Source organism: Nerophis ophidion, linkage group LG03, assembly GCF_033978795.1.
Source record: "Nerophis ophidion isolate RoL-2023_Sa linkage group LG03, RoL_Noph_v1.0, whole genome shotgun sequence".
In the NCBI taxonomy this organism is placed as follows: Eukaryota; Metazoa; Chordata; class Actinopteri; order Syngnathiformes; family Syngnathidae; genus Nerophis; species Nerophis ophidion.
In genome coordinates, this window is record NC_084613.1 from 48,064,449 (window position 1) to 48,076,622 (window position 12,174).

The 12,174-nt window shown below is 38.9% G+C and overlaps 2 protein-coding genes across 10 annotated transcripts in view; one reads left to right on the plus strand and one right to left on the minus strand.

The window, feature by feature from the left end:
* LOC133549726 (putative transmembrane protein INAFM2) overlaps positions 1 to 12,174 on the plus strand; it is a 118,137-nt gene that overhangs the window by 39,438 nt on the left and 66,525 nt on the right. The gene's annotated exons all lie outside the window — the stretch shown is intronic.
* LOC133549724 (coiled-coil domain-containing protein 9B) overlaps positions 1 to 12,174 on the minus strand; it is a 62,737-nt gene that overhangs the window by 5,369 nt on the left and 45,194 nt on the right. For all 4 annotated transcript variants that reach the window (XM_061895440.1, XM_061895441.1, XM_061895442.1 and 1 more), the window contains exons 8-12: positions 9,248 to 9,297; positions 9,123 to 9,173; positions 3,287 to 3,383; positions 947 to 980; positions 367 to 874 (exon numbers count right to left, since the gene is read on the minus strand). In XM_061895440.1, the coding sequence (XP_061751424.1) occupies positions 367 to 874; positions 947 to 980; positions 3,287 to 3,383; positions 9,123 to 9,173; positions 9,248 to 9,297 (740 nt within the window). The remainder of the gene's footprint in view (positions 1 to 366; positions 875 to 946; positions 981 to 3,286; positions 3,384 to 9,122; positions 9,174 to 9,247; positions 9,298 to 12,174) is intronic.

Here is a 12,174-nt window from a genome sequence, read left to right on the forward strand (position 1 = left end):
AAAGTCTGCTCTGGCCAAATATGTGAATCAAACAATGACATCAACTGCCCCTATGTGTGTTTTTTACGTACACTTTTCTGTTCTGTTCCTCTTTCTGTTTAATGTAAATATCGGAGATATAATGGTAGGTCATAATCATCAGTTCGTGTTGGGTACAGTAAGGAAACAAAATACCCATAACATATAAAACTATATATATGTTTTTTTTTATTTTTTTTTAATTAAAACTATTATCAGTTATAAAAAAAATTAAATTCAAATGTAAGCAAATATATTTGTAAAATGAAAGCTTAACTTAAATTGAGATATTCGATGATGTGGGATATCTTAGACGTGCGCAGGTGTACCTAATGTTGTGTCCAGTACCTGTGATTGTGTTGCACTTGGCGAGCTCCACAGGCTGGACAGAAGTCTCCAGTAGAGAAGCACAGGCCTTCTCGGCAGGGGGGCAGCATGCGCCCGCGGCGGTATTGATGTCTTTTTTAGTACATTCACTTTCAGAGGCCTTCTGCTGACCAGGACTACCTTCATCCTTCTTGGCACTTTCCAGACGCTGCCGTGCCGTTTCATGCTTGATTTTTTTCTGCCGAGAAGCTTTCAAGGAGCTCGGACTTGATTCGCAGTTGGCAAGATCCTGAGAGCCTATGTTTTGCTTTGTTCGAGCCCTCTGGATTAGCTCTTCGGAGAAGCGGACTCTCTTCTCCGAAGCCAGAGGGGCTGACGCTTCGGCTTTTTGCTGCAATGGGGTGTCTGCTCTCAAGGAAGCCATAGAACCTGTGGATCTATGGGAATTCTGATCTTTCTGCTCTTTTGCCTCAGTATCTGTGAGGGCATCAAGTTCCTCCAAGAATTCCTCCAGTAGTGTCTCTGAAGTCTACAAAAAAGTCACATTTGTTGAAACTTAGCACTTCAGAGCACATTAACCCAAGAATGTTCAACCTCTCACCTCTAAATTGTCTCCTTCTTCTTGAGCTTGCCATCTGGGAATGAGACATTTGGAAACTCAATCATCCCAGAAGAGGTCATTAGGTACACACTGCATGATCTAATATAATCTACAAGTAATTTGAAAATAAAATTCTGCCTACACAGTGGCACCTCAATTAAGGAGTTCCACAACTAAGTTTTGAGATAAGAACTGTCTCTCAACTAATTGTTGTAGTATATATTGCAAGCAAAAATGTAAATAACAAGCATCCCCCCCACCCCACATTAGTTGGCATAGAACTGTCACAGCAAATCCTGTAAGATTTTCACAAAACATCAGTAACTCATAGCTTAAACCTTTTTATTTCCAACCACAGGAATGAAGGGCCATATTGATTTGATATACAAATGTTTTGAGTTAAGATCTCCTTCACAGAACCAGTTAAGATTGTTAAGTGAGACACTACTGTACAAAAATAGCAATGCCCAGTCCTGCATCTATGAGCCTTAATATAACTATATGTTTTTGTTAAAATATGTATTTACTAAAGCTACTTATTATATAAAGCTACTCATATATATATATATATATATATATATATATATATATATATATATATATATATATATATATATACACAGTATGCATATATATGTGTGTGTATATATATATATATATATACACATATACATACACATATATATGTACAGTATAGATATATATAGTATATACAGAGTGATTGGAGCACATGCTTGTTTGTCACAAAAACTTTCATGAAGTTTGGTTCTTTTTAGAATTTATTATGGCTCTACTGAAAATGTGACCAAATCTGCTGGGGCAAAAGTATACAAACAGCAATGTTAATATTTGGTTACATGTCCCTTGGCAAGTTTCACTGCAATAAGGAGATTTTGGTTGCCATCTACAAGCTTCTGGTTGAATTTTTGATCACTCCTCTTGACAAAATTGGTGCAGTTCAGCTAAATTTGTTTTGTGACATGGACTTGGTTCTTCAGCATTGTCCACACGTTTAAGTCAGGACTTTGGGAAGGCCATTCTAAAACTTTAATTCTAATCTGATTTAGCCATTCCTTTACCTGTTTTAACGTGTGTTTGGGGTCATTGTCCTGTTGGAACACCCAACTGCGCCCAAGACTCAACCTCCAGGCTGATTATTTTAGGTTGTCCTGAAGAATTTGGAGTTAATCCTCCTTTTTCATTATCCCATTTAGAGCTAATACTACAACCACCATGCTTGATGGTAGGCATGGTGTTTGTGGGATTAAAGGCCTCACCTTTTCTCCTCCAAACATATTGCTGGGTATTGTGGCCCACCAGCTCAATTTTTGTTTCATCTGACATCACATGGACAAAGATAAGACCTTCTGGAGGAAAGTTCTGTACATGTCAAAAGGTGTAAAGGAAAAGTCTTAAATGAATTGCTACATCAGGTTAGAATTAAGGTTTTAGTATGGTCTTCCCATAGTTCTAACTTAAACCCAATTGAGAACGTCTGGACAATGCTGAAGAAACAAGTGCATGTCAGAAAACTAATACATTTAGCTGAACTGCACTAATTTTGTCAAGATGAGTGGTCAAAATTTCAACCAGAAGCTTGCCAGAAGCTTGTGGATGGCTACCAAAAGTACCTTATTGCAGTGAAACTTGCCAAGGGACATGTAATCAAACATTAACATTGCTGTATGTATACTTTTGACCCAGCAGATTTGGTCACATTTTCAGTAGACCCATAATAAATTCATAAAAAAAAAAAAAAACTTCCTGAATGTTTTTTGTGACCAACAAGTACGTGCTCCAAACACTCTTTCACAAAAAAATAAGACTTATAGAAATTTTTGGAAACTTAAAAGATCTTAAAACTTAAATTCAACCATGGAGGCATTATAATGATAATAATAATAGTAACCATATACACACAGAAAAATGTAAAAAAAAAACTGTTGGTTTTGCATGACAGGGAGCCTTTAAATAACACTAGAGAATATCATTAAAAAAATTATATTGCACTTGAGGTGTTTTACAAGATTATGTGAGGGATGCTTGTGTAACAACATGACCTGATCGCCTTCACACCAACCAGCACACAAGAATGTTTCACCACAGAGTAAAGCTACAGGGGAAAAAAAGGATGTAGCGAGATGTGAATGAAGCTTTCTGGGTTATTTAGTCAGCTGCCAAAATTGTCTAATTCAAGTATCATGGCAGCCATGGGAATTTGTGTTTTAGCGCTCAAGGCGGAAAAACAACAAGTCCTCCATGTGGTGGGAGACACTGCGTCTCTCAATGCTTGAATTAGATTGCTTCCTTGCGCCGTACAAAACAACATATTTTACTGACCTTCTGGCCCTCCCTGTCAGACGATCTTTGCCTTTTGCGTTATTGCTCATCACTTGTACGTTTTTAGATGTCTTGTCTTTGCCTCGCTTCTCCTGACCTACGACAAAAAGATGAAGAATTTGAGAAAAAGGATATGGCTGAAATCACTGTATTACTGTCTTTCAAGGTACACTGTACTGATATATACCGTATACTGTACACTAATTCGACCAAAGATGAGAACTTATCGCAATATGGGACGGTAATATATCTGTTTCTGTCCTGGCTGGTCAGTAAAACATGAAAAAAAGTAACAATCTTAAAATAAGCTGTATTCAATCTTAATGTGAAGAAAGTCACCTAGCAGTCCCTCTACAATTATCACTGGTCCATTAATGGCACTAAAGTTAAGGGTAAGTACAAATTGCATTGTTTATGTATATTAATATATTTGTGTAAGACGATTAAAAATGTTGAAATGTCTGATGTGAGTTGCAGTGCCTTAAGTCCTGCTTTTCCACTTGCCTTTATAATACACACATTTGTTACCAAAATTAAGCGCACAATATGAAGGTTTACAGTGTTGGGTTTATTGTATTTTTATTTTTACAGTGGTGTTGTGTTTAGGCAGCATTTTTACAGCGATTCACTTTAGCTCATGTAGGACAGTCAAAAATGTTAAAAAGTACCTCAAACCAACTTAAAAATGCAATGCAAAATTGCTTGTTATATTAGTGCAGGAGTGTTTAAAGGCCTACTGAAACGTACTACTACCGACCACACAGTCTGATAGTTTATACATCAATGATGAAATATTAACATTGCAATACATGCCAATACGGCCTTTTTAGTTTACTAAATTGCAATTTTAAAATTCCCGGGAGTTTTTTCTTGAAAACATCGCGTAATGATGACGTGTATGCTTGACGTCAAGGGCTGTTAGGAATATGAGCGCTGCGCACACACACAGCTAAAAGTCGTCTGCTTACACCGCATAATTACACAGTATTTTGGAGATCTGGGTTGCTGAATCTTTTGTAATTTGTTCAATTAATATTGGATAAGTCAAAGTAGAAAGATGGAGTTGGGAAGCTTTAGCCTTTAGCCACACAAACACACAGTGATTCCTTGTTTAAAATTCACGGAGGTAAGACTTTACTATGGATCAGAGCGGACATGGATCCCAACCGAATGTCAACCAACAGGTTTCTGTGAGAAAATTGTGGTTAAAAAGTTGCTTCTTACCGGATATCAGCTGAGCTTGTGCCCGCCTATAAAGCTGCCGTTGACTTCCCTGAGACACTGCGCGTCAACACCCGGCCGTGGACGTACACTTCTGACTATCAGGTGCTGTTAAACTCACTAAAACACTAGCAACACAATAGAAAGATAAGGGATTTCCCAGAATTACCCTAGTAAATGTCTCTAAAAACATATGAATCCGTCTCAATGCAGTCCCGTTTTTTTTTTTTTCTAGTCCGTCGCTATCAATATCCTCAAACACGAATCTTTCATGCTCGCTCAAATTAATGGGGAAATTGTCGTTTTCTCATTCCGAGTAGCACTTTTTTTTGGAGGCTCCCATTAAAATCAATGTGAATATGTGAGGAGCCATCAACATGTGACGTCATCGTCTGCGACTTCCGGTAAAGGCAGGGCTTTTCTGTTAGCACCGAAAGTTGCGAACTTTATCGTGGATGTTCTCTACTATAGCCTTTCAGCAAAAATATGGCAATATCGCAACATGATCAAGTATGACACATAGAATGGACCTGCTATCCCCGTTTAAATAAGAAAATCTCATTTCAGTATGCATTTAACCTGTTTCCTGCAGCAAGGGCCGTATACAGAAAAAAAATATTTCATTATAATACACTTTGTCCATGATAGATGCTCAAACCAATAAAATACATTGGTACCTCAACTTAAGTGTTTTTAGAACATTTCTATGCTTTAAGTTAGAAGCCACAATTTGACTGTTTAAAATGTCAGTGTAGATCAGACCAAAAAACCATTTGGTTTTACTCGCGAGCATTATAGCAACAATCAACAGAACATGGTTTTTCCAACCGTTGGAATGAAGAAAGTCAGTGTGAAGGACAATGCTGAGACAAATAAGTGGATGATAGTCATTGAGTTGAAAAAAAAAAAAAACATGAACAAGCAGTTGGAGCATATACTGAAGCAGAATGAGTCTAACGCCAGCCAAGAATGTTGAGATAATGTCTATATGACTGTCATGACATATGTCAATTCAGGTCATGTTTTGTTTTGTGTTTCTTATAGTTGTCCTTTGTTTAAAGTCTATTTCTGTTTCAGAGCTCTTTCTTTTGCATGTGTTCTGGTTGCAAGGTGCCCTGATCATACACAACAGTTTCTGTTTTTTGATTAGTGCTCTCACCTGCTGCCCCAATAATCACGCCCCGTAATATACCCATCTCGTTGTTCACTCTGCACAGCTGTATTCTGTTGTCTTTGGGTCGCATTGTAGCCACGGCCGTGTTCCCAGGACACGGAAGGACAGGCAGGAAGCAGTGTGCAGGTAAGAATAGTCTTTACTTCATCAACTTAAGGTAAAAATATGACAAAACAGGAGGCGTGCCGCTTGGGAAGCACAGATAAAGCACGAGCCAAAAAATGTAGATTATCCTCAGCCTAGAATCGAAAGGTAGGGACAGATTTGGTAGCACTCAGCTAACATGTAACATAAACAATATAGACAAACAAAAAACAAATGCAAACATTTGCAGAAGGCGAAAAATGGACCTGTGCTGATTAAACAGCAAGAGGGGTGTACAATGGGGGGAGATTAGTGGGGGCAGTAAGTGGGGAAGCTAATCAACAAACCGAAATTAGTATGTATAATCAGCGAACCTAGAAAGCAGAATGTAAACAAAAGAAAAAGCGCTGAAACAGAAATAGACTTTAAACAAAGGAGAATCATAAAAAACACAAAACAAGACATGACAGATATTCATCAATGGAAATATAGAAAAGCTGCTGATGGTGTGTTTGACAGAAAAGCAACTGGAAAAAATACCGTACAAGTCTATTCCTTAAGTTAAATCTTGTTTTTGAATATTACAAACGTTTGTACATTACTTCATAAAACTATTGTAGTTGTTAGTTGTGCATGCTATTGTATTATTTGTATACAATCTCTATTTTCATATTTCTGTTTTTTTTTAAATGGGCAACATTGATTTGAGCTACATGTGCTTTGAGTGAAGAGTCACGGGGAGAACATGCAAACTCCGCACAGAAAGATCCTGAGCCCGGGATTGAACTCAGGACCTTCATATTGTGAGGCAGACGCATTAACCCCTTCACCACTGTGCTGCCCGCCACCCATTTAAATGATCCTAATTACTTGGCCCGGTGTATAAAATCAAGCACTTAGGCATGTGAAAGAATGGGCCGATCTCAGTGATTTCCAGCGTGGACCCCCTGTCAAAAGCTTCTTCTGGCTTATTTGGGGGACCCTTTCACGTACCAACATCTTTAAATGATGATATTCACCACTATTGTAAATGTTATATGGTATTGTGAATAAACTTGTAAACATAAACATAAACATGAAAACACTGGCATAGGATGCTACCTGTGCAACAAATCCAGTCGTGAAATTTCCTTGCTCCTAAATTTTCCAAAATCAACTTTATTATAATAAAATTGAAGAGTTTGGGAACAACAGCAAGTCACCCACCAAGTGGTAGGCCATGTAAACTGACAGAGAGTGGTCAGTGGATGCCAAAGCACAGTGCAAAGACTTTCTGCACAGTAAGTTGCTACAGAGCTCCAAACTTCATGTGACCCTCCAATTAGCCCACGTACAGTACGCAGAGAGCTTCATGGAATGGATTTCCATGGCCAAGCAGCAGCATCTAAGACATACATCACCAAGTCCAATGCAAATTGTCGGATGCAGTGTGGTAAAGCATGTCGCCACTGGACTCTAGAGCAGTGGAGACTTCTCTGGAGTGATGAATCATGCTTTTGCATCTGGAGGAGGAATTATTGTGTGGGGTTGTTTTTCAGGAGTTGGGCTTGGCCCAGCTCCAGCGGCAGCACGGTGACACAGGGGTTAGTGCAATACAAAGGTCCTGAGTAGTCCTGAATTCAATCCCAGGCTCGGGATCTTTCTGTGTGGAGTTTGCATGTTCTCCCCGTGACTGCGTGGGTTCCCTCCGGGTACTCCGGCTTCCTCCCACCTCCAAAGACATGCACCTGGGGATAGGTTGATTGGCAACACTAAATTGGCTCTAGTGTGTGAATGTGAGTGTGAATGTTGTCTGTCTATCTGTGTTGGCCCTGTGATGAGGTGGCAACTTGTCCAGGGTGTACACCGCCTTTCAGCCGAATGTAGCTGAGATAGGCTCCAGCAACAAGGGACAAGGGGTAGAAAATGAATGGATGGATGGGCTTGGCCCCTTAGTTTCAGTGAAATGAACTTTGAATGCTCCAGGATACCAAAACATTTTGGACATTTCCATGGGATGGCACATCAAGTTCATATGTGAGTAAAGGCAGGTGGCCAAATACTTTTGGAAATATAGTGCATGTTTTCTTCTAAGACCAAAAGTATTTTACATGATGAACAAACCAGAGAAGCAACATATGATGTACAAGAGGGACAGGCAACCCATACTATCAAAATAGCCATTTTGCCCCCACTTCCACCAAAGAAAAATAGTCTGGAGCTGCAGCTTATTTACTTTTAAAATTGTTCTTTTTTTTTTAGTTTACAGGCAAAGGGATTTCTCATTGGAAAATGTTATTTCCCCTTGTGTATTAATAAAGTATTTCTGATTCTGATTTTAATTCTCAACTTACTTTAGAGATTTTTATTTCTTAGGATGTATTCATGACAAGCTTCACGCAGACTTGCACTCACACGCACACAAACTCTTCCTCAAGCTCATCCAATTACCTGTCAGGGCTCAGCCTGTGCACATTCATGGCCTTGCAGACACTTTATTGTTCAATGCTCATACATCATAAACTCAAACTGAGCATTGTGTATTCTGTTTAGCGCTACGTTTTCTACAACTCTGAAACCTCCTGAGTGTGATTCAATATTTTATGGCGGTCATATCAATGAACAGCTTTAAATTAGCTGCATCATTTTCCTCCAGTGCGTCTTTTTTCTTTTATGTAGCTATCCCTACAGTTTAGTCAGTTTAATTATCTCTAAATGTCTGCAAGTATTATTATGGTACAACCGAGAAATAAGAGTGAGAAAGTGAAGCCAAATAGGTTAGTCCAGGGGTGTCCAAACTTTTTCCAACAAGGGCCGTATACAGAAAAATGAAATGATGTGGGGTCCACTTTGATGCATCTTGTACTAAAAGATACTAAAACAATTAAATTTAGGTCAACCACTATCTGAAGAAAACATCCACAATTTAGATTATTATTATAAGAAAAATAATTAATTGGACCCCCTTGAAATATGTAATTTCTTATTATTGTTATTGTTATAATTATTCTGCCAACCAAAACTTTGTGAGGGCCTTAGCACACTCAACAACCTACCATATTTTGCAAAAAATGCATGGAAATCTTTAAAGACTATACACAGGATGTCGGTCAGTTTGGTTTTCCGGTCCGATTTTGGGGGAGGTTGAGCTGGTTTAATTTTTTTTTAGCTTTTTGTGTGATGTTCTAATCCGGGACATGTTTGTTTTTTCTGTGGAATGTGTCGTGGGCCAATAAAAAAAAAACTCGCTAGGGCCACCATGGCCCCTGGATTGCACGTTAGTGACCCATGGGTTAGTCCATAAATATCCTATGTATGTAGTATGTTGTTACCGACAAAAATAAATTGTTAAAAATCATCATTATCTTTGACAATCACCTCTCGTGTCAGCACCAGACCTGTGCTGTCCTCTTCTGGCATTCTGTCCTCCTGAAAGTTATGAACATAAAACTAATAAAACAACACAATATTGAGAATTAATCTAGGTTGTTGACATCTCTCACCTCTGTTTGGAGGACCCCAATCTCTGTCTGGGTGGGACTTGTCTGAAAACCTGAAGTTAAGAGGATCTGTTAATTTATTTGACATAAAACAAAAGTAAAAAGGTGTCTTCTCTAATTTAAAAGTGCTGAGAGAGAACTATTTTGGTGAGTGCAGACGAAATACCAATGTTGTTATTGTGTTATCATAGAACACAAATTTAAAACATGACATAACAATTTGGTGAGCAATGTTCTGTGATTCACGTCCCCACAGCTCACAAAAACCCCAACTCCGAAATCCGACACAAACACCCCAAGTTCTCCCTGGTGGTCTTTGTATAAGCTTCACCAAATAAGGCAAGGCATTCATTCCCTCATCCCCTGCTTAAAATAGCCACTCCTCCCTTGTCTCTTTATGTTTTGATGCTTCTCTGAACAGCACATTAATTTACCCTGCTAGGAGTGCTGAGTGTCTACAGTCTTTTACACTCTTTGTTCTACTGATTGTACAACACGGGATTACTCCATGGGTGTCAGACCACATCGACCCACATGGAAAATAATCGGTCTCCTAAATAAGTTTGCACCTATACCAGGGCTATAAGGGTATGTGTACTGTATATATTATTACAGTAGGATATTGCTAAAAAGCAACCTATTGTTGAAAGAATATACTTTTTTGGCACAGATGTCCTGCCACATCATTTTATGTGGCCAGTGAGGGCCTGGAAATAACTGAATCAATAAAGTGTTTCATCTTTATTGCTTAATGTATTTGTTCTTTCAACTTTGACAGGAACAAATATGTTGTACGTATGCATTGCATATCTTCTTAACTTTATAATGGTCTGTTAATGTGACAGGATGTTCCAAACACTTTTTAAATTTAAATTTATATATACCTAATTGTGGATGTTGCTTACCAGCGGTCCTGCTGACAAACACTTCACAGGATCCAAGCTTGCAGGTTTTAACAAAGTTTTAATGATCATGTTTTCATCAACAGTTCCCTCTCCCAGAACGTGACTTTTCATCCATCCATCCATCCATCCATTTTCTACTGCTTATTCCCTTTCGGGGTCGCGGGGGGCGCTGGCACCTATCTCAGCTACAATCGGGCGGAAGGCTTTTCAGTCACGTTCATATCCTCTCTGCCCCTCTGCTCTCGGCCGCTTACTGTTAAAGGGTAACATTATCACCAGACCTATGTAAGCGTCAATATATACCTTGATGTTGCAGAAAAAAGACCATATATTTTTTTAACCGATTTCCGAACTCTAAATGGGTGAATTTTAGCAAATTAAATACCTTTCTATTTATTGCTCTCGGAGCGATGACGTCAGAACGTGACGTCACCTAGGTAATAAAGCCGCCATTTTCTCAAACACATTACAAACACCGGCTCTCAGCTCTGTTATTCTCCATTTTTTCAACTATTTTCTGGAACCTTGGAGACATCATGCCTCGTCGGTGTGTTGTCGGAGGGTGTAAAAACACTAACAGGGAGGGATTCAAGTTGCACCACTGGCCCAAAGATGCGAAAGTGTCAAGAAATTGGACGAAATGTGTTCAAAATACGAGGGTGTGGGGAAAGCCGACGAAATGGTCAGTCGTTTGTTCTGCACACTTTACCGATGAAAGCTAAGCTACTACAGAGATGGCAAGATTGTGTGGATATCCTGCCACACTCAAAGCAGATGCAATTCCAATGATAAAGTCAAAGAAATCTGCCGCCAGACCCCCATTGAATGTGCCGGAGTGTCTGCACATTTTACCGACAATGCTAAGGCAGACATGGCACAGAGATGCATTTCCAACGATAAAGTCAACGAAATCACAAAGGTGAGTTTTGTTGATGTTATTGACTTATGTGCTAATCAGACATTTGGTCGTGGCATGACTGCAGGCTAATCGATGCTAACATGCTATTTAGGCTAGCTGTATGTACATTTTAAACTATATTTTCATCCAGCGTTTCCCTCCACCCACATTTAATGCCAAACAAACACTTACCAATCGACGGATTTAAGTTGTTCCAGTGTCACAAGATGCGAAACTTACGATCGTTGGTCTGCACATTTTACTGGCGATGATAAGGCAGACATGGCCGAATAGCGTAAAATGCTATTCGCTCAATAGCTTCAGTTTCTTCTTCAATTTTGTTTTCGCTATCCGCTTCCATACTCCAACCATCCATTTCAATACATGCGTATTCTGTTGAATCGCTTAAACCACTGTAATCCGAGTCTGAATTGGCATCACTGGATGACGTCACAGGAAAATGGACAGTGGCATCACAGATAGCGAAAATCAGGCACTTTAAAGCTTTTTTTAGGGATATTCCGGGATAGGTAAAATTTTGAAAAAAACTTTGAAAAATAAAAAAAGCCACTGGAAACTGATTTTTATTGGTTTCAACCCTTCTGAAATTGTAATAATGTTCCCCTTTAAAGACAACAGATGATTAAATTATCACGTACCACCTGTGAAATCTAATCACCTGCCAGCTGCGTCTTGCCGTCAGCACATGCTGCGCCCCTGTCCGATGGTGCTGGTCTTTAGTAACCATTGGACAGCGGCTGTGACTTTTCCTCATGCAGGCATTGCTGACTACACCTCCCCTCACACTAATATTAGCATGAATCATCATTTTTTTTTTTTTTCTAATGTGGAATGTTCGAAAAGTTTTAATCAAATGAAATCACTCTGAGAACAATGTTAAGTATGAAAACACTAATCTATCTATTATTAACTGTTCGGATTGGATTTATGCTGTCTTTAAGTTAAAGTGGAGATGTAATTATATTTGGCTACATGAAATGGCCACAATATTTTTTTGAGAAAAACTTATAACTCGGTAAGTTGAGTAATGCGGACACACTTGGTATTGGATACGTTATATTCGATCTTATTTCTATGTTTTTCTAATACCAAGTGTCCAAGGCAGA